Here is a 25,606-nt window from a genome sequence, read left to right on the forward strand (position 1 = left end):
TAGTACAGAAGTAAATACTCTTGGACATTATATATAATTAACCTGTGTGAAATTAAAAAAAGCTTTTAATTGTCTTTGTATATATATATATATATATATATATATATATATATATATATATATATATATATCTCAACGGTTCTTCATTTTGCCTCATTTAGAGGCATGTTATACTTCTATTATTAATTTTTGAATCGCTATATTGAGCTTAAGTGCCTATTTGAGACAGCCTTATTTTATTTCAGAATTTTATTTAACTGAATTGATATATTTGTATTACACTTTTGAAAACAGCCTTATTTTATTTATTTAACTGTACCTGTTTAACTGCTGTTTTTTTTTTATTACATTTTTGAAGACAGCTTTATTTTATTTATTTAACTGTATTGCTGTATTTGTTTTACTTTTTTGAATAATGCACCTGGCCTAACTGGTTTGCGGATGTGCTTGACCTTCACTTTTGGATTTCATGTATCAAGCACAGTTTACCAATAAAAAATTGGATTTCAAATCTTCTCATCTTACTGCATTCAATTGATTAGTCATGCACTACAATTTTTGAATATCCTAGAACTCAAATTCTTTATCAGGAGACATTTAGCAGATATGACATAAAAATGCGATTAATTTGATTAATTAATTACATGCAATTACATGACATTACAATTAATTACTTGCCTACACCTCAACTCCAAAAAATAGTGAGATGGTTTCTCATAGACCACAGAGTCCTGCTAGTGAACTTATGCATGTTACCATGAAACTTCACAGAGTGACTCTTTTGGATGAACTGAGCACAGTTCAAGAATGAAGTGTTGATGCCCTACTCTGTTAAATATAGCTTCATCAATGAAATGGGAGATGATGCCGATGGTGTGTCCACAATACTACCAAAAGTATTTGCTCACCCTCTGTCAGTGGAGTCTTTAACTCGCACATCCGAGAGTTCTCCCAGATCCCGAGGGAGGTAGGCGACATGGAGTCTGAGTGGTCCATGTTCTCCTCCTCCATTGTCAGTGCGGCTGTGCGTAGTTGCGGTCGCAAGGTCTCTGGTGCCTGTCGTGGCAGCAATCCCCGAAACACCGAAAGTAAGGGATGCTGTCAGGCTGAAGAAGGACTCCTATCGGGTCTTGTTGGCCTGTGGAACTCCTGAGGCAGCTGACGTGTACCGGCAGGCCAAATGTGTCACTTCCCATGCAGTCGTGGAGGCAAAAACTCGGGTCTGGGAGGAGTTCGGAGAGGCCATGGAGGAGGACTATTGGTCGGCCTCGAAGAAATTCTGGCAAACCGTCCATCGCCTCAGAAGGGGGAAGCAGTACTTCACCAGCACTGTTTACAGTGCAGGGGGGAGACTACTGACCTCGACTGGTGTTGTTGTCGGGTGGTGGAAGGATTACTTTGAGGCTCTCCTCAATCCCACTGTCACGTCTTCCATTGAGGAAGCGGGGGCTGAGGACTCGGACGACTCTTTTATCACCCGGGCCGAAGTCACCGAGGTTGTTCGTAAGCTCCTCTGTGGTTAGGCCCCGGGGGTGGATGAGATCCGTCCTGAGTATCTGAAGTCCCTCGATGTCGTAGGGCTGTCATGGTTGACGCGTCTCTGCAACATTGCGTGGCAGTCGGGGACAGCGCCTCTGGATTGGCAGACCGGGGTGGTGGTCCCCCTGTATAAAAAGGGGGACCGGAGGGTGTGTTCCAACTACAGGGGGATCACACTCCTCAGCCTCCCTGGAAAGGTCTAGTCCAGGTTACTAGAGAGGAGACTTCGACCAATAGTCGAACCTCGGATTCAGAAGGAATAGTGTGGTTTTCGTCCCGATCGTGGAACACCGGACCAGCTCTATACCCTCCATCGGGTGCTCGAAGGTTCATGGGAGTTCGCCCAACCACTCCACATGTGCTTTGTGGATTTGGAGAGGGTGTTCGTCCTGTGGGGGTGCTATGGGGTACGCGGCCCTCTGCTAGGGGCTGTCCGGTCCCTGTATGACTGGAGCAGGAGCATGGCTCACATTGCCGGCAGACTTGTTCCCGGTGCATGTTGGCCTCCGCCAGGGCTGCCCTTTGTCACCGGTTCTGTTCATTACTTTTATGGACAGAATTTCTAGGCGTAGCCAGAGGTCGGAGGGGATCCGGTTCGGGAACCACAGAATTTAATCTCTGCTATTTGCGGACGATGTTGTTCTGCTGGCCTCATCGGACCGGGACCTTCAGCATGCACTGGGGCGGTTTGCAGCCGAGTGTGAAGCGGCCGGGATAAGGATCAGCACCTCCAAGTCTGAGGCCATGGTTCTTGACCGGAATTAGGTGGTTTGCTCTCTCCAGGTCGGTGGAGAGTTCTTGTCCCAAGTGGTGGAGTTTAAGTATCTTGGGGTCTTGTTCTTGAGTGAGGGAAAAGGGGAGCGTGACATTAATAGATGGGTTGGTGCAGCGGCAGCAGTGATGCGGTCGCTGTATCGGACCGTCGTGGTGAAGAGGGAGCTGAGTCACAAGACGAAGCTCTCGATTTACCGATCGATCTATGTTCCCACCCTCACCTATGGTCATGAGCTTTGGGTAATGACCTAAAGGATGAGATCGCGGATACAAGCGGCTGAGATGAGTTTCCTCCGCAGGGTGGCTGGGCGCACCCTTAGAGATAGGGTGTGGAGTTTGGTCATCTGGGAGGAGCTCGGGGTGGAGCCGCTGCTCCTCCACATCGAGAGGAACTAGCTGAGGTAGCTCGGGCATCTGATCCGGATGCCCCCTGGACGCCTCCCTGGGCAGGTGTTCTGGGCATGTCCTACCGGGAGGAGACCCCGGGGAAGACCTAGGACGCGCTGGAGAGATTATGTCTCCGGTCTGGCCTGGGAACGCCTCGGGATTCCCAGCTCTTCAGCTGGAGGAGGTTTGTGCGGATCTGGAAGTTTGCTTAGTCTTTTTGGACTTCCAGAGGACAGCTATTCTCTTTCCTGCTGGACAGTAGGCCATTCAACATGAATGAAGTTCAATGAAACACCAGACAGAATGAAATGACACTTTCTTTATTTAATTTAAAATAAATCATGAAGAGACAATAGGATAAAAGCAATTCATAATACAATAAATTATAAGTGAAGAATAATTAGGTTTCAGCTTCCAACATCAACCTTATAAACCAAGAGGAATGAGTCTTTGGGGAGCAAGACAAGGTTTGGAAGCAATTGGTGGCCTGTTTGGAATAAATTGCCACTTTCTAAAATCAGGAAACTCATGAGGTCGGTTGTCACCACGTAAGGGGATATTTTAGCTGATATTGGGACAATGAAGGGACGAGCAGTGAACAGGGAGAATGATGTCAGTCCTCTGACAGCAGTCTGTGAAAGTGATCCTTTCTCTTCTTTAACACCTCCCGAAAATCCTCCTGAAAGAACACAAAGGTGGATGTTGAGAAGAGGTGGAAGAGACGCAGCTAGATGTATGGTGACACAGCCAGGAGTTATGCCTACAACCAAATCACTGCAATCAAAGGAAAATTGATGAACGATTGGAATAGTTTTGAGTCATGCATGAAATTTTGACAGTTTAGAAAAATAATTGGTTACATATATCTGATAATTGAGAACTTTTTACACCTAAGCAAGAGAGTTACACGTTTTCTTCTTAAGAGAAACTACTGCAGGTGTGCTTGTTTTAATGGTGCTGATACGTATTATATACATAAAAAAATACATTTTTCCAATGAGATACTCCACATTGATATGACTATTTCAAAAAGTTGTGGCTTGAAAACTGTTCGAGACAAAAGCACACAGTAACTGAGAAGAATCTTCAGTGAGACCCAAAGTTTTGCTAAATTTACTCATCCAATTGGATCTCTGAAGTAGGTATGATGACTGAGCATTATGAGGGTCTCCACAGCAGTTTGCAGTATATTTTCTCCCACCCCTTCTCTCACATCTGCCGCTATTTCTTTCTGCACATTCCTGCTATATAGCAAAGCACCTGCAGACGTTACTATGCACAGTATCACTTGGGACTGCCATACTGCACCAGTGAAAAAATCTTCAGCAGAGGATGAAGATTTCTCTTCGTAATCCAAGTCTGTCAAATTCGAAGCAAACCTCTCACTCTTATCATCCAACCCTATCACATGAGTAATAAGTAACACTATATTCCATCAAAGCTTGTTCATTGCGGAAAATAGGGATGCACCGATGTGACTTAGTGTTGTTCAGCATTTCACACGATTATATTCTTAAATAAACTTGATTGTCCTGAAGGAGTTGCATGGTACAGGTTGGCCTGAGGGGGTGCTGCTTCAGCTGCTAATGCTGAACAGTAGCTGTGGGAGGAGTTTGGAGAAACCATGGAGGAAGACTTTCAGTCGGCACCAAGGTACTGCTGGAAAAGCCCTTAACACGGACATTCCACCCTCTGGAAGGGAGACAGAGCTGAAGGATGATGGGCAGTCTCTGTTGATTTCTCAGGCTGAAGTCTCAATGGTAGTCAAAAAGCACCACAGTGGCAAGGCTCCAGCAGTTGATGAGATTCGTCCACAAATGCTTAAGGCACTGGGTGTTGAGGGGCTGTCTGACACGCCTCTTCAAATTGCGTGGATGTCTGGGTCAGTAGTGGATGAGTGGCAGACTGGTGTGGTGGTTCCCCTATTTAAATAGGGGGACCGGAGAACAGACAGACTGTTCCAACTAATCACACTCCTCAGCCTCCCTGGTAAGGTCTACTCTAAGGTGCTGGAGAGAGAGTCTGCTCGATTGTTGAACCTCGGATTCAAGAGGAGCATTGCAGGTTCCGTCCTGTTCACTCTCTCAACAGTTATTCAGGGTGCGTGGGAGCATGACCTACCAGCCTACATGTCCTTTGTGGACTTGGAGAAGGCATATGAACAGTGTGCCCAGCTACAAGTTGTGGAAGGTGTTTTGGGAGTATGAAGTGCGAGGCTGCCTATTGAGGGCCATTCAATCTCCATGTTCAAGTAGCGAGAGTTGGGTGCAAGTCTGATGTGTTTCCGGTGGGAGGTTGGTCTCCGCCAGGATTGTGCTTTGTCTCCAATCCTGTTTTTGGTTTACATGGACAGGATTTCGGGGGCAGCTCTGGTGGGGTGGGTTTGCAGTTTGGTAGCCTGAGGATCCAGTCACTGCTATTTGCAGATGAATTAGTTTCATGGCTTCATCATGGCGCGACCTTAAACTCTTGGATTGGTTTCAACTCTTGGTGTTGTGAAGCGGCTAGGATGAGGATCAGTACCTCTAAGTCCGAGGCCACAGTTCTCAACCAGAAAAGGGTGGGAGTAGGAGATTGTTCTGCAAAATCAGCGCAGCATTGCAGTCGCTCTACTGCACTGTTGTGTGTAAGGGAGAGCTGAGCCAAAAGGCAAAGCTCTCTTTTTACTTCAGGCATGGCCAGCCGGGAGGTGGGGGTCGACCCAGCACCAGGTGGAAGGATTATATCTCTGGGAGCGTCTCAGGATCCCCCAGTTGGAGCTGGTGGATGTTGCCCAGAAGAAGGGAGTTTGGCAAGACTTTCTGAAGGTGCTGGCCCCGCGACCCGGCAACAGATAAGCGGATGAGGATGGATGGATAATGTTTTCCCCAGCCTCTTCCCCTAAACCTAACCATCAAAAACAAATGGCTAACCTTAACCATGACTCTGAATCAAACTTAAACACAGTTATACACACAAAACTAATGTATCTCAAACTCTACTTGCTGAGTGTGACCTCCTCCCATCACAACGTGAACCAGATAGAGGCCTGTGTGCCATGGTGTGATGAATGATGGACTCACCGCTGCTGACAGTTTTTCCATATAAGGGATCAGCTTCTGGAGCTCTCGGTCGTCTAAGTCTCCAGACCAGCCCTTAATGGGGACTGTGTTCATCAGCTGCAGGAGGGACAAAACATGTCACATAAACAATGTTTCGTATGGACACAGAATGAAGCAGCACTCGCATGAAGCAGAGTTGCTTGCAGAGTAAACAAGGGGCAGTTTATTTCGGATTCATCACCGCTCAAGAGACCTGATCTGCTTACATGGTATGGGTATGTGTGTGGGGAGTTGTCCAGGACCACTGTCTTGGCAAGATCTCTACTTATCACACTCAGGTCCTTGATGTAGTGTCCAAGGAGACAGACGCAATCTTCCTGATAGAGACGGTGCCTGCAAGAAAAGTTACATTCAGGACTAGTGGAGCATCATATGATATGGCCTTCTTTTCTATACAATTCTATGCAAAGCAACAGGGATTGTTTTTGTTTTAAGGCACTGTTAAAAATGAGTGCATCCACCTTTTATTATCTGGCACAATTACACAAAAAACCCTTGATGTTCAGTTACAACTTAAATATAAGAAGGACAATTTGATTTTCTTTTGAAAACCGTGAAAATTCAGTCGACTGCTCTGTCAATTACCTTTGTTATTTTACATTTCTGTTTAACCTTGAGTTGCTTAAATCATCACCAGACCTGTCTCAAAAAGCCACATACCAATTTCACACAGAACACGAGTGGGACGCTGCTAAGACCATCGACCTGGCAATTCACTGCCTAAACCATTAATGAAGTTGTCTGGCTACAGGAGCAAAGCAAGTTTGGCTTTTGATGGGGACCTGCACTGAAGATGTGGTCCCCGGTATCATAGAGGGAAAGGAGAGACCTGGTGATCGCGTCACATGTGTCAACCCTGTGAACCCTGAACCATGAAACAGCTGACAGGCGCCAGTTCTTTAAAACTGAGGTTTATTGGTCCCTTGTGGACAATCTAAAAACATATGTATGAATGTATTTTATATTTCTGCTCATCATGCTTAAATTGTCTCATTTAAATAACAATATAAACATGACATCAAAAACGATGTGCTCAGTTTAGCTCCCCAGTTTGTTAGTCTTTCTGGTTATTAAAACGAGGTTATCGATGCAGGGCACTACACATGCTTTCTGACGAGACAGACTGAGTACACATCTCAACAATGTTAAAAGAAGCGCGGTAGAAGTGCAACGTGTGTGATAGCATTGTAAACTAATCAGTCTCCATTGAACAGTTATAAACGATTCATTGCCACTCAAACGCCTCCGTGACTGTGGTCAGCAGCTGGCAGAGGATCCATGGTGGCCTTCTCATGCTCACCACATCAGGTTAAAAATGTGACCACACTGCCAAAATTCCAACTAAAATGAATGGTTAGATAGGCAAAGGAAAGTCTCGAGAGAATCTCCAAACTGTGATGTCTCACATCGAATTAAGTGTTTTCTGTTGTCCTTTTGAGAGAATTGTTGCATTCTGCAAGGTTTTGAAGAGGTATATAAAAATGCGTCTGAATTAAATTGATTTAATGGTTCATTTTTTCACATCATGTACACAGAAGGGCTCATCATTTTAATTATAAATTCATTGTCAAACCATGTCATTGGAACTCAGGCTGATAGCGATCGTGATTGGCGGCAAAAATCCTAATCGGATCATCCCCAACCGAATACTCACCGAAACAGTTTCCTCTGTGGATCCAGAATGTCCAGGATCTTTTCTGCATACTCTTTCTTAGCACATGTGTACACGAACAACTGGAATGGAGAACAGAATAACACAAAAATACTACACTTCACATCACACTTTTATGAAGATAGTTCACTAAACAGAGTTGGTTAGAAAATTCTATCGCAATACAAAATATCTGCGACATCTGATATATCGCAAGACATTTCATCAACGATATATCACGATGTATGTGACTGAAAAAGAAAAAAATGTCCATATAAGGAAAACGTCTGCAAGAGTGCTTATTCGACGTACAAAGACACATGATCAAAGAATCGTACATTTGCATAGTTCCTCACTGCCTCCAGTCTAGTTCAGTAAATATAAGCAATGTACAGCTGACAAGTCACGTTAATACTCTCACCTCATATGCCCTTGATACAGACAAAAGGAATTCCTTCACATGTGGCCGAAGGACCACATAAACCTGTTGGGAGCAGAACTGCATTTACGACAGAGCAGATAAGTGATAACAGAAAAGTGTAAATTCTAAATTAAACTCACCTTGTACTGGTGATCTTGAAATTTGGTATTGAATGTATATTCTGCATCCTCAATCACATTCAGAGAGCTAAACATCAGCGTCTCTTCCTGAAAGCCAAATACATGAAATACATGTCATGTATTTGCAGCACAAAAAAATGCTGTAACTTTTGCTATACAGAGGAAACAAAACAAAACACCAAAAACTAGGATTACTGGCCAAAGTAGAATTGAGGGACACATTGAAGGTACATTTATTCTAAATTCAAATTCAATGTGATGCCTGGACTTATGGGTAACACTGCAGAAAGACCAATAGTTGCGTTTCATCTTTTTAAAGTTCACTTTATTGTCAATTCTGCTAAATGTTTTACCATCAATAGATCTCACTGACCCACGGTGCTATGTTTATGCAACGATTAGTTGATGTCATTGATAATGTCGACAAAAAATTAGGCAATGTCAAAATCTGTGTGTCGATGCGTCATGTTGCTGTTGGCATAAACACACACATAGTGGCTGCGGGATGGGTATCGAAAACTGGTTGTTGTTGAGAAGCAGCGAGAAATGATCACATTGTCTGGAATCATTAAGATATGTTAATTTCTGTCCCTTCAATTGGTTCCTGACTGAGGTCCGACTCCAACTCGCTGCCGTTACTGCGCGCCCCAGGCTCCGCGTGACCACATCCTGCTGACCTCCTTAGGCACAGTCACGCAGGAGTTTGAGCTGCGATGGGTCGTAGTGTTCAAAAGTGTGGCTTTGTTTTGTTAGCGAAGATAACGTCTTAAGGATGAGCAAAACCCCTTCAACACCATCGTAGAATGATGAAAGGGTATTCAGCGCTTGGTCTGTGACACCACACACCCTCGAGCTAACAGCTAGCATGTTGGTTAGTTGGCATGTTGGTTCACGAAGCTAACTTGTAAGAGATGATGTAGTGAAGTATCCTCGGTCTCTCTCCGCCTCCTAATAATAAACAGAAATGAACTAGGGAGCGACACTGAACACATCGCTTTAGATTATTATTGAAATAAGACCTTCTGATGTGGAAGTTGATCAGATATTTTATATGAGATTCACGTATGCACATTGGTGATTTTAAATTGTTCTCAAGGACCAATAAAGACCTCAGTTTTAAAGAACTGGAGCTCTCTGTCAACTGTTTCATGGTCTATGATTCACAGGGTTAATGCATTATTTTTATATTTTAATATACTTGTTTAATAATGTATGGTGTCGGAGTATCACAGTGAGATGATTTAAGCAACTTTAGGTTAAACAGAAATTCAAAATAGGTCCAAACAAAGGTAATTGTGACTAATCAAAAAAATAATGAATCGAATATTCAACAACGAAAATAATTGTTAGAGCCCTAAAAGCAATCTGGACTTGAAGAAACTGATATAAATGATGTATTAAAAAAATGATGCCTCACAAACTGTATTGCAAGTACATAATTTCACATGTAAAATATGTAAAGGTGGTAAACAGTACAATAATGACCACGTTACATTTAGACTAGGATTAATGTTTTTTTGGAACTCAAAACAGGAAGTCAATGGACTCACCAAGTCCACAACAAGTGTGGCCTCTGGCGTGCTCCTGGTCTTGGGGGCAATGTCTCTGAATCTGGTCTGACAGTGTTTGGAATGGGGTGGGATGCTTTTCATGAAGTTGAAGCTGAAACAATGGACATAAATGACATAAATTAGATTAAGAGGATTATTTCATACTTCTCTTTTGTTTTTTTTCTTCTTTTTTTTTTTAACTTACGGACAAAAGACATCATTGTCATCTTGTCCAACCAGGAGGTCAATGGAGCTGTAGCCAAAAACACCATGTTCGGGACTCATTAGCACAGTGCTACCTGGATGTGGACACTTCATATCTGGAGGAAGAGATTTCAATAAAATAACATAACATAACACAACTGATGACTAGCTTTTTACTGCGTGAAATTCTTTTCTTTAGCACACAGGAGAATCTAAACATTTTCAATTCAAGGACCTACTTTGAAGACGAGAGGACTTGAAACCAAATATTTTTACCACTATTTATACTACACAACAGCAAGTGACTTTGTGAGCAGAGTAAGCACATTCACATAGAGAGAGAGGGTAGGGGGTGGTGACTGGGAGTCGCCTCATCATCATTATTGCACATCTTCGATGCTACAGCAGCTTCATCGCAGGCATCTTGACCAGAACCGTGGGCCCAAAACCAATGTAAACCATTAATATCTCTGCTTAGACCTAACACTGTTTGATGTGTGGCTACTCTATTACAATGAGGACACCTACTTGTTCTGAGGCTATGACTGAGTCCTTGATTCAACAAAATGAATGTTTTGAAATCACAAAAAGTAGTCTCTGGTACAAATAACAAAATAAGGGAAAAAACAGGGCTGACATCACTATATGTGCAATACAAAATTAAATGAAATTCAAGACAAATGTTTTGTTGTCAAACTTAAGTCAAGAATGATGTACATGCTTATCACCAGTCAAACTTAAACACTTTCTCTCATAAAACAAAATGAATTTTAATCACATGTATTTTAGGTTTACTACACCAAAAACCTGAAGGGATCTCTCTGAAAACAATGATGCTTTTACGGCAATTGTTTTCACACAACAGATCTGTGATCTCAACAGATCTGTGGACGATGCAGTGAACCAGGCCCTTCATTTCATCCTGCAGCATCTGGACTGCCCAGAAACCTATGCCAGGATCCTGTTTGTAGACTTCAGCTCTGCCTTTAACACGATTCTTCCAGCTCTGCTTGAAGACAACCTTCGCCAGCTCGACGTGCCTGACTCCCTCTACAGATGGATTACAGACTTCCTGACCAGCCGGAGTCAGCGTGTGCGGCTGGGGACGACTGTCTCCGACACTCGGACCCTCAACATCGGGTCTCCTCAGGGCTGTGTTCTCTCTCCATGGCTCTTCTCTCTGTACACTAACTGCTGCACCTCCAGCCACGAGTCCATAAAGCTGATCAAGTTTGCGGATGACACCACCATCATCAAGCTCATCTCAGATGGAGATGAATCAGCTTACAGGAGGGAGGTGGAGCGGCTGGTGTCCTGGTGCAGCCACAACAACCTGGAGCTCAACGCCCAGAAGACAGTGGAGATGGTCATAGGCTTCAGGAGAGTAACAGTTTCTCTGTCCCCTCTCATGTTGGAGGGTTTAGCCATTCCTATTGTAGACTCCTTCTGCTTCCTACGAACCACCATCACTGAGGACCTCAAATGGGAGCCAACCATCAGGTCCCTCATCAGGAAGACCCAGCAGAGAATGTTCTTCCTAAGGCAGCTACGAAAACTACGACTGCCGATGAAGTTGCTGGTGGAGTTCTACGGCCATCATCCAGTCCATCCTCACCTCCTCTATCACTGCCTGGTACAACAGCGCCACCTCTAGGGACAAGAGCAGACTGCAGCGCATCATATGTTCTGCTGAAAAGGTGATAGGTTGCAACCTGCCACCTCTTCAGGACCTGTATGCCTCTAGGACCCAGAGACGTGCAGGTCGGATCAGAGCCGATCCTTCTCATCCTGGACATGGACTGTTTGTTCCTCTTCCTCTGGCAGGAAGCTACGGTCCATCCAGACCAGAACCTCCCGTCACAGGAACAGCTTCTTCCCCTCGGCCATCAGACTGTTGAATTCGTGAACAGCCTTGTTGTTATTCTATTTTATTTTATTATTTATTTAAATTTTTTTTTTTTTGGTCAGCACTTTATTCCAAAACACTTTCCAAGTTAGTGGGCTCCCCACTGACCATGGCAATAAATTTGATTCTGATTCTGATTCATTGTTCTCACACCCACTTCCACAAAAATACACCTTTTTCTGCGCACTTTAAAAAAAACAAAGTCAATACATGGAAGACTGGACACATACATAAATATGTTCATTATGTTAGTCCGTTAGGTCATTATTTAATTAAATTTTTCATTCTTACTTTCAACAGCTCGAAGATGTTTAAAAAGCAACTTGTTAATGCACTTTGTGAAGTCAATTACCTGATTTGTTTGCAAACAGTTCTGATATTGAATAAGACAGTGGGAATTATAGCTTTTTAATATATTTTTTAATCCAATTAATCGATTAACCGAAAAAATAATTGACTGATGACTCGATTCTTAAAATAATCATTGGTTGTTATTTTCTGAGGAAATGCCCGTAACTATAAATCGCATCTTCTAAAAAAAAAAAACATATTGGCTTACATTTGTCATTTGATCGGCCGATCATGATAACATCATAAATGTGAATGCCATCCCTCTGACTGCCGAATGTTTGACAAACTTACTCTCTTTGGTTGGTGTAAAGAATCGCACAATAGGCGAGTAGATGTTTCTAGCTGTGGCATTGGGTGGAGTCTTCTGGTCAATCTCAGACAGAACCTTGGAGTGACACAGCATCGATTTGGAAGGAGTCTTGAAGGCTAAATGAAAGATGAAAAGGATGGGTCAGTGAAAAAAAAAAATCATGGCAGTCATTTGTAAAAACAATTCCACAGCCTCTAATTCAGAGCTCAAACACCAGCGAAGCAACATCTGTAGTTCCACAAGCTAAGGTCATGATAAATTGGATGATGGATGGATGGTAAATTTATAATCGTATTGATTCAATTTAAGTCTTATGAGATATTTCAGGTCTAATATGAAAATATGGCTCTAATGTCTGCTGCGGGTCTACTCTGCAGGTAGGGCAGCAGCATCACAGCCTGCTTTGTTTTGTTACTTTTACATTGTGATGTAAAATTTTAAAGAGTAATAACATTTCTAGACAGACAGACAGAGATATATATATATATATATATATATATATATATATATATATATATATATATATCTATATATATATATATATATATATATATATATATATAAATAACATCTTATCTAAATAAATAAGAAAACAAAAAAAAGGCTTATATTTTCTAGGGATGCACCGATGCTGATTGCTGGTATCGACCCGATCCAGCCTCTTTGGGCACTTTCAAACTGCGGGTTCTGTCTCGAGACAAAGCTCTCTCGGATCAAAAGTCCGAGATGTGAACACAAGTGAGTTGGGTTTTGGCCACGGACTTGATCCTGGCTGGAGACCAGCACTTCGTCTCGGGAACGGGACCGCAGCAGTCCGAGACTTGTGATGTGTGCGGATGTTTGATAACTCTCATGTTACCGCCTTTATTAGGCTGATTAACACCTGATTTTATTGACGGACAGATATGCTTAAATGAATAATGCTTTGCTCTACAGTAGCTGTTTTCACTGCTGTGATGTGGCTGCAGCGCAGCTGTGTGCATGAGGAGAACGGCGAGGAGGAATGACACATGCTTCCCCAAGTTACCGAAGATCACCAGACTATTCATTGATCATTTCTGAAGTCTGGATCTGTACTTCAATGATTAAAACCTTCTTGATCATCAGTCATCTCCCTCACTTTGTTCAAGGCGCTATGAGATCAATCAAGACTCTCCGTATTACACATCTTGATTTTGTATTTCCTCGTAAAATAAACATGACAACAATCTCTCATGTTTAGTTTTGGCTGCGAAACGCCACATTCTGTTACAGCCGTGGCGGGGTACCGTCATCAGTTAATATCTGAGGTGAGGACAACAAGTAATTCTAAGAATAGACAGAAAATAAGTAGGTCAACCCGATGGTAGCAAATTGGTTGTCGTGCGGCAACTAATTTCCGACTCGGGAATCCTGGCATTTAAACTCTATGTTTAGTGCTCAGGTTGATGTCATGCGCACCGCCCGTCATCATGATAACATGGCAGCTTGAACATCCGCTTAAAACTACCCTTATAAACATAACATTCCTCCTGAGTTTCCTCATGCTTCATTCCTCTCACAGCAGAGACGGAGCTGGTCATAAATCAGCTGATCAGACGACCGCGTCTTGAGTCCAGTCAGACAGACACACGGGTGGATCTAATCAAATCTCAACTGTTGAGTTTCTTGTGTCAAAAGTCCAATCAAGCCATGATTATGAATTACAGTCATCTACACTCGAATGGCCAGGGGCCATGCTTTGGTTTTGGTTTCATACAGTCCAGAGCTGCAGCGCAGGGTGGGATTTCACATTTGCTGTCAGAGCAAAATGCTAATAATGTCAGCACATTGTGTTTTATTATGAATTTTCCCGGATTCACATGACTTTTCACAAGTTAATTTACTTTCAGTTTGTTCCTCTCCACTCCAACTTGAAGCGGTGCTGCACGTACCTCCGCAAGAAATAGAATCCTTGTCGATTTGAAGCGGTGCAGCAGAGGTGAAGTTGCGCAGACATGTTGTTTCAATAAATATCAAGTCGGTTATTCCATAAGGGGTCATTTTTGCCTTGTTACTTAAAGCACGACCAATGTTATCCCACAACACGGAAAGATGGTTAACACTGGTATTGCATCGGTATAGACCTAAAGCCCAGGAGTCGGTATAGGGACCATAAAGTTGCATCGGTGCATCCCTAATCATCAATCATCATGATCAGTGCACCCCTAGTCGAGCATGAGTTTCATGGGCAAATGAGCTGATGCTTCTCACCTCGATTAAGATTGACTCGATCCATTGGGGGAAAATTCATTATAAATTCATTATATTGACAAGAATATTACCCATCTCGCTGTCATCCACGGCAACTGCTTTCATCCTGGCTTGAGTACGAAGCCGGGGCTGCCTAGCCATGGTAGGAATGTCGTCATTGAAGTAACAAGAGCTGTTCTCCACTGTCTCTGCTAGCTACACAAGAAAAGTCATTCAGTCATTCAGAGTTGTACAAGCATACATACATACACACACACATATATATATATATATGCAACTACTCTACAGACTACAATAAAGATTAAAATTGATTCATAGTTATTACCAAAAACATAACAGTTTCGGCAGGCATGCACGGGTGACACAACTTGCCCCAGTCCATTTGCTAGATCAAGAATTAATTGATATGGAGGACAATACATGCTGTGTTTTTAGGTTGTAGCCACTTGTGAACAAAACAGACACGAGCTTGTTTTTGTAACTCAACTGACCTTGTTAGGTTTGATGCCAAAATATCATCACACTGGGGCTGTGGGATTTGAGTTTGCAATCATCAGCTTTCCCTCCATTTCTAAGACATTATCTTGCCTTGCTTCGTCTCAGACTTGCTTAATCTTCTTCTTCTTAATCTTAACTTCATGAAGGACAATAAACAACATAATTACAAATAGCTAAATTAATCTATGAATAATACATCAATGTGAAAGGAAAGGTACAAATGTCGAAATAAATAAAAAATGTCCTATTTTATTTTTTGTTGACAAATGGTGCTAAAGAGAAATGATGTATAAACAGATTTATTTACAGATTTTGACTTTTATTTATTTGTACACTTATCTATACATTTTGACTGTTATTTATTTGTACACTTATTTATTTATACATTTTGTTATTTCAACAATTGTTTATGCATTTAAACATTTTGCTTTTTATTTATTTTGGTTTTTTCATTTTTGTCTTTGACTAATTTCGACATTTGCAGTCAGCATGCAAATTAAGTCGACAAACTTTAATCTGAAGAAGTGATGAGTTAGCAACGAGAACGAGAAGCTTGCAATGTTCGGTGAGACTCATGTGCTGGCAGTTGATGGATACAACTGCAAAATGCCCATACCACGATGTCAGAAAAAAAAGAGATTTAGAGAGATTTACAGGTGAATATTGAAAATTATCTGTAGATATATTCATCCAAATGTTGCATTTGTTAGAGTCACTATTGTCATGTGTAATCCCTATTTCATATTTTATTCTAGATCTGCTGTGCTCAAGTATGGCATTTGGGAGCAACTCAGTGTGGACCATAGCAGGGAGTTAGTTCAAGTTACACATTCACAATATATAGAAGTAGATCTGGCAAGTCCAAGAAATATACTAATTGATAGTTCATAAAAATATCTGATTCTCATATATGTAGTGAGCTGACTATTTACACGTACGGATATTGATGTATCTGAATTACAATGTTCTGTTTTACTTTCTGTTGTCAACAGAATAATCGTGTGGAAAGGTAGTGGCCAAAGGTGAACAACAGAGTGAACTAGCCACTTAAACTTGCCCCAGTCCATTTGCTAGATCAAGAATGAATTGATATGGAGGACAATATAACCAAATTTGCACATCAAACCTCACATGCCAATTAAGTAGAACTGGATAATTGTGATCCTGGCCATTATCACTGTCATACTTGGTACTGTATAAAATACATGTTTGTCCGGGGGATTTTTGCTTCATAGCACCATAAAGTTGTCATCAATGACAATGCCACATGGCTGATGTGATTGTATATGATATTTATGATTCAATTCTCTAAAATGCTACACTTAAATGTCATTTTGTCATTTGTCGCATCTTAAACGTGACATTTAAAATGCGATGACACATATGGATTGTTTGAAATACTATTTTAAACAATCAAAAGACTTTGCACAAAATAATGAATAATATTAAAAAACGTGCGTTTTCTGCCCGTAATAATGAAGGACAACAATGGCCGGAATTGTATTTACTGCTTTCGAACAGAGTTTGGAGATACACAGTTCATAATGGGCCACATCACTAAAAGCGACTTCGAATGCTACAGTATGTACTTCGAAATCACGCGTTTTAATTACATACACATATTGTCAAAAATCCCCTGTCTGTGATAAATGGTGGGAAGTCCCTATATTAAAATGGATTTCATGGCGGCGAGTTAAACGTATTCAGTCGCAGTTGAGTTAGCACATTAGCAGCTAATGCTAACACACGAAGACGGCCGCTAGGACTTCCGGAAACATCAGGCAGTGTAAGCATCGACAACACAAATAAAGTAACACGGAGATCAAAATAGAGGACAGTCACCTCATCGTGTCCAGGACTTTTAGCCGCAGACAAACGTGTTCTTCCAGATTTAGCTTTGCTGGTCGATCGGCTACTTCTTCTCGGCTTCTCCGAGTGCGTCGTCGTTACTTTTTGTGATCTCAGTCTCATACTGAGATTGGAAACAGTTTTTAATATCCAACAATATAGTGCGCTATGACGGTGGTGACTCGATTGCGGCCGAGATTGGTGAAGTGCTGCCTGGCTCGTCCGCGCGCATTCTCGAAGGGAGTATATTTAAATCTGCCGGTGTCGACGCCTTGCAATAGGCTTACTGTTAGTGACGTTTTAGGTTGGCGGCGCTTGTCTTCAACGTGACTGTCCAGTCACGCTGCTGAGCTCAACTCGAAGCCATACACAAGCCGAAGAGGGAATTGGGTCAACCAGTCATATTTTTTTAACAAATTATTTTATTTACAGTGGGAAGCCACACTTGATATCCACACGCGCATGTTTGTTTTTCTGTCTATTGTGGGGACATTGTGAGGTTACTCATGACATCATGCTTTCCCCAGCCTCTCACCCTTAACCTAACTATCCAAGATATGGCAAAGGTACAAATAGGTCCAGGCTTTTGTTGACATTTTACGATGGCATTTTATTAATTTCAGAATCAAAATTATAGTATGCACACAAACACAAATAAGGAAATAGACAAGGACAGCTATTTACCTTTAAAAAAAAAAACAAAAAAACAAAGAAACACAATAACATAGGAGAAAAATGTTGCAGTGCCTGCCCACTTCATTCTAACTGTGGTTATCAGGAAACATCCCATCCAACAACATAAAAGATTTGATCACGACTAGATAAAGGAGGAATCAGCACGCATTAATAAACAAAAGTGAGAAGAACTTGCAGCACTAACTGAAAGCAGACCTAGTGTGTCGCCTCTCTCTCTTTCCAAAGATAGGTCCACCAGAGAGTCAGGTCATGATCTGTTACCAGAAATTTTAACTGAAATTTCCCTAAATGATCAAAAACACACCATACTTGTTTTCATTCAATCTCATGTCTTCTTTCTAAAACTGGGCTTGTTCTTTGACACTGTGAGCCAATTTTGCACTTTAGAGGCTCTTCTTATGTTGGCTTCATATACCCAGTAAAGTGTTATCTTAGCCCATGCAGGTTAAATGGATCCAAATGGAGGTAGAGGTAGATTTTCCTGAGAAGTTTAAGAGACAGATAATCTTGATTCGAATCTGAAGTTACTTGGAGAAGCCCACGAACTTCCCTAATAATAATAATGATTCTATTAATAATAAATCTCATCCACACAATGTCTCTGGGTGCTCATTTGCTAGAGCATTTCAAGAGAAAAAAGCAAAGAGCCACCAAACAATGTTAATGCAAGTCCATAGCCCTAAAGAAGTTCAGATACACTGTATGAGTAATACAGGTTATTTCACACACTTGTCACAGCAGTCAGGATCTGAAACCAGTGGTCAAGTCCAGTCACAAGGCTTCGCCTTAGCATTCCCAAAAAGTGTGATCGAAGTATCCATTCAAGAAATAATTGCAGCCAAATATCAAAACACTGAGAGCAGAAACTCTGTCTATGTGAATGTCATTCCGCAAACCTTGGAAAATACCATATATAAAAAAAAACAAACACTAATATTCAGAGTTGGGCTGTCAAAATCGATAATAGGAGCTCTGAACATAACAGAACTGCATCACAACTACTAGGAGAGTTGTGTTGTGGTGTGACATGAGTTATTCAATGTAAACATACACACTAAAGAATTTCTTGTCGCAGAATATAAGCGGTATTCGTTCCTTTTTTTCTAAAACCACATTTCTTTGGTCAAGAAGCACACTTGCTGCTCCGTCTTTTGCATATATTACTGAAGTCACCCTTCCTCTAGGGGGCGCCATGCTGTAGGAAACAGATCACTTGCTGTTGCTGAATTAAGTTGAATTGGAAAAAAAAGAGTTTTCCCAAAAGTTCGGGTGTTCGTGTTTTGACTTGGCTTCCAAAGTTAGAAAATTTAAACATTATAGTGGCTACTTGAAAGTTCATGCTCTGTTCTCTTTTCCCCATCACTTCTCAGCAATACCAACAAATTAAACACAATGTCTCTAAGGCAAATGTCGCCTCCATTACTGGAGTATACAATCCAGTCATTCCTGCTGAACCTATAATGTTAGTGTTTGACTGTTTCTAGAGGGTCTTGCAACCCTTATGAGGAGCAAACATACCAAAAACAAGTAAAAACTGATGGAAAGACAAAAACAGATGGCAGCTTGTAATTAAAGAAGTTTCACATAAAACTTCTGCCCATGAAAATGAAATAAATAATTGTGCGTGGATACAAAACCTTCCAGCTATAGCTTCTGCTCTCTGGTTCCCTTTAAGTCCAAACTATGAAATGAAAGCGAGCGTCGCTGACATCAGATTGTCTGCTACATTTCTAAAAACAGCACTGAGGCTGTTCACATGAGGTTTCCTTGCATGATCCGTGAGTGAATAAATCAAATTATTTGAGGTAGAACGGCGCTTTCACTGCAGTTGAAGGGATGCCAGAGCAAGTGGAGGTATACAGTGTAGGCAAAAGTGATCCTGATTGTCGCCAACACGCATTAAAACATCGACGTTCCCTGAACTTGTTTTACACTCACAAAAAGAGAGAGTTGTGTTTCTTATCGACAGTGCAGGTCAATATACATATGACAACAACGCTCTATAGAAAAGGGCACATGCGTGACAGGTTGCTTATGGAGGCAGAAGTTCAAAGGGTCAAACCTAAAAATATTGTAAAGCCTTAAATCAGGATTGATTGAATTTTGTTTGGCGGTTCAACGTTTGAGTGACAACACAACTAGCTGGAACTTATGAGGTGTCAAAACCAAATCAATCCAGTGTAAAACCATCATTAAAATTCAGGTCTAAGACAGAGAGAATGTCATTCACGTCTCAACCTTTAGAGACATTCAATATTCTTCCTGATATAGATTTATTTTTTCTTTTTTTTAAGTCCTTTGCAGACAGACAAACATGTTTCAGCTGTTTCTGTTATTATCTTCAAGCATCCTCTCATAGAGAATAAGAAAAGTCTGAGGATCACTAGACATTTCCTGGTCCTCGTTACAAGATAAGAAGCACTAGGACCAGAACGAAGCACATCGTCATGCCAGACAACAACTAAAAAGCATGTGACAGCCATAACATAATTGACACTAGAGTGCAGACTAGTGTCAATTACTGCTGGCACCTGATTGTCCATATGAATGTCCCATGTGGACACCTCCTTTATCTCTCTGCATGAAATTGGGAACAATTACAAACATAAAGTCTGCCTGTCAGACATGATAGCTGAATGGAAAAAAAATCATAAAATATGGCAAAAACTATTGTTTGTCGCTTGGATAAGCACCACAGCAGATTTTGTTTACCAACACAGAACTTCATCTTCGACACCCTTTGCCCACAGCAGTGCTGGTATTTAATGTGTCCAGCTGGGGAATGTGTCCGGCCAACTGATGACGTCACATCCTGCAGTTACGACCATATTTAAAATAAACCATTTAATGAGTAAATGTAACTAAGTATTTGAGGGCATTTTCGACCACAAACAAAACACATCAACAAAAGACAATCTTTCTAAATCTTTCTAAAATGATCATTTTCAAATTTTCGTGTCCCGTCAGACAAACAAATAATGACTGGTTGATGTGAGGGTTTTTAGCTTAATTTATCATTGCAGAAACAACTGAAGTTGCTCAGTATAAAGTAAGTTGTTTATGGTTCCTATAGGATTATTAATAAATTGTGTAGACAAGCTTGAAAGACTACACTTCATTTCAATTTACATTTGTCAAGTAGTATGAACAATGAGAAAATGACTATGCTCGATATTAACTGGGCTTCATTGTCACTTGAAATTTTCTTAAATTATAAAAGTGTTGTTTTCTCATTAAAATATTAAATAGTACTGCAACAGCAATATTTCAGGACATTGTATACAAATGCAAAACATGTTAAAAATTTGAATATCACCCCAATTCAAAACACACAGAAGCGTGTAAAATGATTATTATTAATATAATGCTTCATGTGAGACGAAAAACACCTCTTATTTGAAGCTTTGTTAAATCATTCAAGGTCTTAATAATCTGACCATAACTGCACGATGTAACGGCACCCCAGAAACATTCCACAGGCGGACATATTTGGTGTCTGAATGTGTCGTGCAACATTCACGTAGCTAGCCATATAACACGTTGAGTAAGACTGACGAGGAGGTTACTAGTCACACTTGATTATATATCACCCAAGATCGAAAACATCCCCTATGCAAGGCGAAACTTACTGTGGGGATCAATTATAAGTGTGGGGGGTGAAATTCTAAGAGCTTCTTATGTTGTAAAAGCGCTAAGGAGAAGTATGCATCCCAATGTCGTCCGAGTTAGCATTAAGCTTTGACCTGAACTAGCCTTTTGTCAACAATCGGATTCTCTACTCTGACAAAACCGTCGAAGAATTCCAAAAACAATGGAGTATGCTGCGTGACGAGAGAGCAAACTGGACCCGCTGCTTCACAAAGCAGTAACTTAGTGAATAATATTAGATGAAGTGAAATCACTGTGGTAAGATCATCACGTAACGTAAAGCTTTTTTCAAAAATTAAAAATAGATGCTTTCTTTTTCCCACTAAGGTCTAAATACAAAGATTTCTCTCATCCTGCAGTGAGTTAATTAAGATCTGACGGATAAGATAAGAAGAAATAGAAGTTAAAGAAGAGAATATATTCCTGGGTGAAACACTGCTGTCAGTTTTTTTGCTGTCAGAGTGTGAGATAACAGTGAATGACCTGTCAGAGGTCAACACCTCTTCCTTTGTTTTCCAATGTATATGTTAACTGATGTAGAAAGAAATAATTCACAGGTTGTACAAACATATTTGTGAAGCTCATGCTGGTTCCAAGGCATTTCTGTTTGCAAAATCAGTTTGGCTTTGAAGAAAAAAGGAGGTGAGTTGGTGAGAGAAAACCTGAGTGTGTTTCAAGTGAGTTCTGAGTTCCTACTCAGTCAACATGCCATCTCTTCTTGGCATAGATTTTTTTTTTTTTTTTTTTTTTTTTTTTTTAGAAAATGAGGTCAAGGTTTTGGGAGGCGGGTGTTAAGACAAAGGGTTGCCAGAGGTTGAGGTAGGTGTATTGGACTGCTGCTGATGTGGCTGCTGACGATGTGGGGCAACACAAGTGCTCACCACCTTATTGGGAACGGAGGCAGCAGAAGAAGCTGCCCCAGCTGCTGCCTGAGCAAAAAGAACACCTGAAAGAAGAGAGGTCATAGGTTATACTCAATCTTAAGAAAATGCAGGTTTGTAATGTAGAGTCAGTTAATGCTCTTATCCTCTTAATGTCTGAACACTTATTGCGATCTACTACGTGTGGCCCAAAAAATTAATCAACCTCACATGGAACATCTTGATGAAAACAAAGTTCAAATGTATTAATGTTATTATGCAAATAGAGAGTACAAGAGTAAATAATGAAGTCAAAGTGTCCCATTTAACCAGTCCACCAGTGTGACCCAAAGTTGGGGATGGGAGTGAACTCGCTCATCTAATGTTTATATTATGAGGTCACCAGATGCCAGCCGTATTAATTCACTAAAGTTTTACAGATGTTTATATGATTTACTTGTGACATTATTCCTCATCTCTCAAGCATCACTGTTCTTTGCAGCCGGACCATGAACACCACTACTGCATCCACCGATATTTGCATTGTATTTTCTCCCATGGCTTCTACTGCATCTGCTGCAATTTCCGCGCTTTCTATCACGGCAACTGGACACTATGTGCAGAAGCAGCGCTGCCGTATACTAGAGTCACTTTCTCACTGTATGATCTCCATCAGAACGAGACTATTAACCTTCTGAATTTGATATATTTTGGTGATCTTCAACCCTTTACTGCAACCACATTTTTTTCCCATAAGTATGCTACCAGATAGATCTCTGTTCAGTAAAATGATGATTTGTAGGTTTTAGTGACATTCGTGAATAATATATACATTTTTCTATTAACTTCATTATTGATGCATTATTGGGGGATCTCTAGAAATAGAGGGTTAACAAAATGAATGTCAAATTATGAAACTTTGCTCTAACCTGAAAACAATTTATTCCCCTCCGTGCACATACAGTATAAATTAAAAGTCAAAAGTTTGACTTTTCAATTCTTGAAAATGAGGTGACCTGATGTGATTAGCCTGTGTTTAGCATTTCTCTGCAGATTAAAAACCAACAAACAAACCAAAAAAAGCAAGGACGTTTTATTTCCCATACTGCCTTCCAACCCAGTGGTCATAAAGCAGTCATTATTACATCTGCTATCTCTTGAAGGATTTTATTGTGTCACTGATTAACTGCTATAGTAACCAACACAGCTCATGACTATTACACTCACCAGTGTACATGACTCCATTCAGCTCCACCGACATGCTGATACTGCTTGTGCCATTAGTAGTGAGGTTCATGGCCGAGTCCTGCCGGGGGTCTGCGAGACCACCAAACAAAGTTTAGTTAATATTCCTATGAATGAAACATTAAAGCACCGTAATTCGTAAGTCATGAAATGAAATTCTGAGAGAGAAGCGAAAATAAAGAATGGAATTCTTAAATATTACAATTAAAGTTCAAACAGAAGTAATAACCTAAAAAATGTAATAATGCAATATTTGATGTCAAAGAATAATTTAATTCCACGGTTCTATCACATATCATTAAATATTCTCAAGGAAGTCTCAAGGAAACTTTTTAACTTGGTTAACGTAGTTAGAATTAGTAACAACTAAATTAATAGTATAAATAAATAAAATAATAAATAAATAAATGAATTGTAAAAATGACATTTTTTCAAATTCTAAAAGCAAGAGCCTAATGAAGATTTCCATTGGTTTAGTTCTACAGATTTTCAGGGCAGTTCAGTTTTGGTTAATTTTCCTCAAGCCAGTGTCCTGGTCTGGATTTCTGGTACGCAACCTCAACAATATAACAAGACAAATTCATGATCTGTTGGTCAGGAAAAGGAAAAAAACACTCCCAAAAGTCATGATTAAGTCTCATCATGTATGGCAATGGTTTAAGCTCAAGGTGTGTTCATTCCACATGGTCAGTATCTGAAAATGTAATAAATGTCAACCGTCTTTGCTCAAAAGATTGTGACAGGGTTTTACACCTCAAGGAAAATTTTTTTTTTACCCGTACAAATATCCTGTATTTCTTAAAAAAACACATTTGTGAGTTTTAAACATGGGAACCGTCACTTTTAAAAACTGTAGACTACATCATAAGAGATGAAAGCATGGTATCGGCTACATGAGCAAAAAGAGATGACAGGCCTCCATGTCTCCAAACATGCATATATGAATTCATGCCACTACAGGGTCTATATAGACATATGCAATAGGTGCGTGTGCTGTTTTGTAGTCAACACATGACAACTCTTGCAAACTGACATGACATGTGTGCAGATATAACATCATACTGTAAATTCTTTGCAGTACACTATGAAGGATTTCAGGACACATGCTGCCAAGGCACCATTTAATAGACATCACTGTATGACAGGAGAGTAAAAAAGTTGATGTCTCGAGTCATACTCAAGTCATGGAAACAATTCAGTGCTCATATACATACATCATCAATGAATCACTGCTTAATCCTGTTCAGGGTCGTGGGGAGTTGCTGGAGCGTATCCCAGCAGGCATGGGTTGAGAGGCAAAAATACACCCTGGACAGGTCGCCAGTCCATTGCAGGGAACTCACACCATTCGCACACACACGCACACACCTAGGGGCAATTTTACAGTGTTCAATTAACCTACTGAGCATGTCTTTGGTCTGTGGGAGAAACCGGAGAACTCGGAGAAAACACGCGCACGGGGAGAAAATGCAAACTCGTGGTGCGATCCAGGGATCGAAGAGAGTGCTAACCACTGGGCTGCCGTGTGGCCAGAGCTCATACAATGTATACAAAACGAAGTATATGCATTAAACAAAAATGAAAAATACCATTGCAATCAATGGATGTTGGTACCTTGGCTATTGATGCGCACATTCATGGGCATCTGTGCGGTCATGGCCAGCAGGTTCTGTTGGAGTGCTCTCTGCAGCAGTCGGTGATGCTCCTCAGCTGGAAGTGCCATCTTCTTCTCAGGGGGCTCCCCGGTCTCCAATTTGTCCCGCAACTGCTCCAGAGCTGCTACTTGAGCCACCATTGCTGCCTGAGCAGCGGCTGCTTGCACCACTGCTACCGAATGACCGGTCAAAGCTCTGGCCGGTAAACGAGCCATGCCGACACCCGGGAGAGGCTGACCTCCTTCTTCTAAAGGTCAGAAAGAAATGAGGGTGGAAAATGTTGATGAACGAAATGAATTGCATTTCCAGCCTTAGGTTGTTACACTTGTGTTGACAATAGCAGCAACAGCAGAACAAACAATAATGAAAGTAACAGAATTAGAAGTAAAATAATATGTCATATGGCATCATGTAAAATCATGTTGGCAAGGGTTGTAGCAGAAACATAAGCTATTTTGATAGCCAAAGTAAAAACGAAAGCAGTTACTATAATTTGGAGGAGCACATATACTGGCTAAAGTAAGAAGCAACTTAATTCAAGAAAGAGTTCTTTGACCCCTTTATGACAACAATTCCATACAAGTTGTGTG

The 25,606-nt window shown here is 41.0% G+C and overlaps 2 protein-coding genes across 5 annotated transcripts in view; both read right to left on the minus strand.

Annotated features, from left to right (window-relative positions):
- Window positions 1-3,004: 3,004 nt before the first annotated feature.
- Window positions 3,005-17,177, minus strand: ctdspl3 (CTD (carboxy-terminal domain, RNA polymerase II, polypeptide A) small phosphatase like 3). Of its 3 annotated transcripts, XM_053852364.1 has the most exons (12): window positions 16,907-17,058; window positions 15,058-15,200; window positions 14,638-14,761; window positions 12,316-12,450; window positions 9,769-9,883; window positions 9,564-9,675; window positions 8,014-8,100; window positions 7,874-7,936; window positions 7,456-7,535; window positions 6,008-6,134; window positions 5,763-5,858; window positions 3,005-3,379 (listed from the first exon to the last, which is right to left on the minus strand). In XM_053852364.1, exons 3-12 carry the CDS (start codon window positions 14,705-14,707, stop codon window positions 3,314-3,316), a joined length of 951 nt encoding a protein of 316 aa, XP_053708339.1. In that variant the 5' UTR covers window positions 14,708-14,761; window positions 15,058-15,200; window positions 16,907-17,058; the 3' UTR covers window positions 3,005-3,313. The 3 variants fall into 3 exon arrangements, with proteins under 3 accessions (XP_053708339.1, XP_053708331.1, XP_053708348.1); XM_053852356.1 differs by lacking the exon at window positions 15,058-15,200 and having other exon boundaries at window positions 16,907-17,177; XM_053852373.1 differs by lacking the exon at window positions 15,058-15,200 and having other exon boundaries at window positions 14,638-14,757; window positions 16,907-17,059.
- A 219-nt stretch (window positions 17,178-17,396) lies between these two features.
- Window positions 17,397-25,606, minus strand: part of arid3a (AT rich interactive domain 3A (BRIGHT-like)) — a 43,776-nt gene continuing 35,566 nt past the window's right edge. For both annotated transcript variants that reach the window (XM_053878523.1, XM_053878515.1), the window contains 3 exons: window positions 24,976-25,263; window positions 23,344-23,433; window positions 17,397-22,202 (listed from right to left, as the gene is read on the minus strand). In XM_053878523.1, coding sequence (XP_053734498.1) covers window positions 22,048-22,202; window positions 23,344-23,433; window positions 24,976-25,263 — 533 coding nt within the window. In that variant the 3' untranslated portion in view covers window positions 17,397-22,047. The remainder of the gene's footprint in view (window positions 22,203-23,343; window positions 23,434-24,975; window positions 25,264-25,606) is intronic.

The sequence above is a fragment of the Synchiropus splendidus genome, chromosome 1 (assembly GCF_027744825.2).
Source record: "Synchiropus splendidus isolate RoL2022-P1 chromosome 1, RoL_Sspl_1.0, whole genome shotgun sequence".
Classification (NCBI taxonomy): Eukaryota; Metazoa; Chordata; class Actinopteri; order Syngnathiformes; family Callionymidae; genus Synchiropus; species Synchiropus splendidus.

What these genes read in the sequence shown, in the direction of transcription:
- ctdspl3 (XM_053852356.1), bottom strand. Translation starts at nt 17,035, where the DNA reads ATGAGACTGAGATCACAAAAAGTAACGACGACGCACTCGGAGAAGCCG. An exon ending in GACAATGATGTCTTTTGTCC is followed by an intron (nt 9,676 to 9,768) that starts GTAAGTTAAAAA and finishes CCATTGTTTCAG; the next exon opens with CTTCAACTTCATGAAAAGCA. An exon ending in TGGAAAAACTGTCAGCAGCG is followed by an intron (nt 3,380 to 5,762) that starts GTGAGTCCATCA and finishes GTGTTCTTTCAG; the next exon opens with GAGGATTTTCGGGAGGTGTT.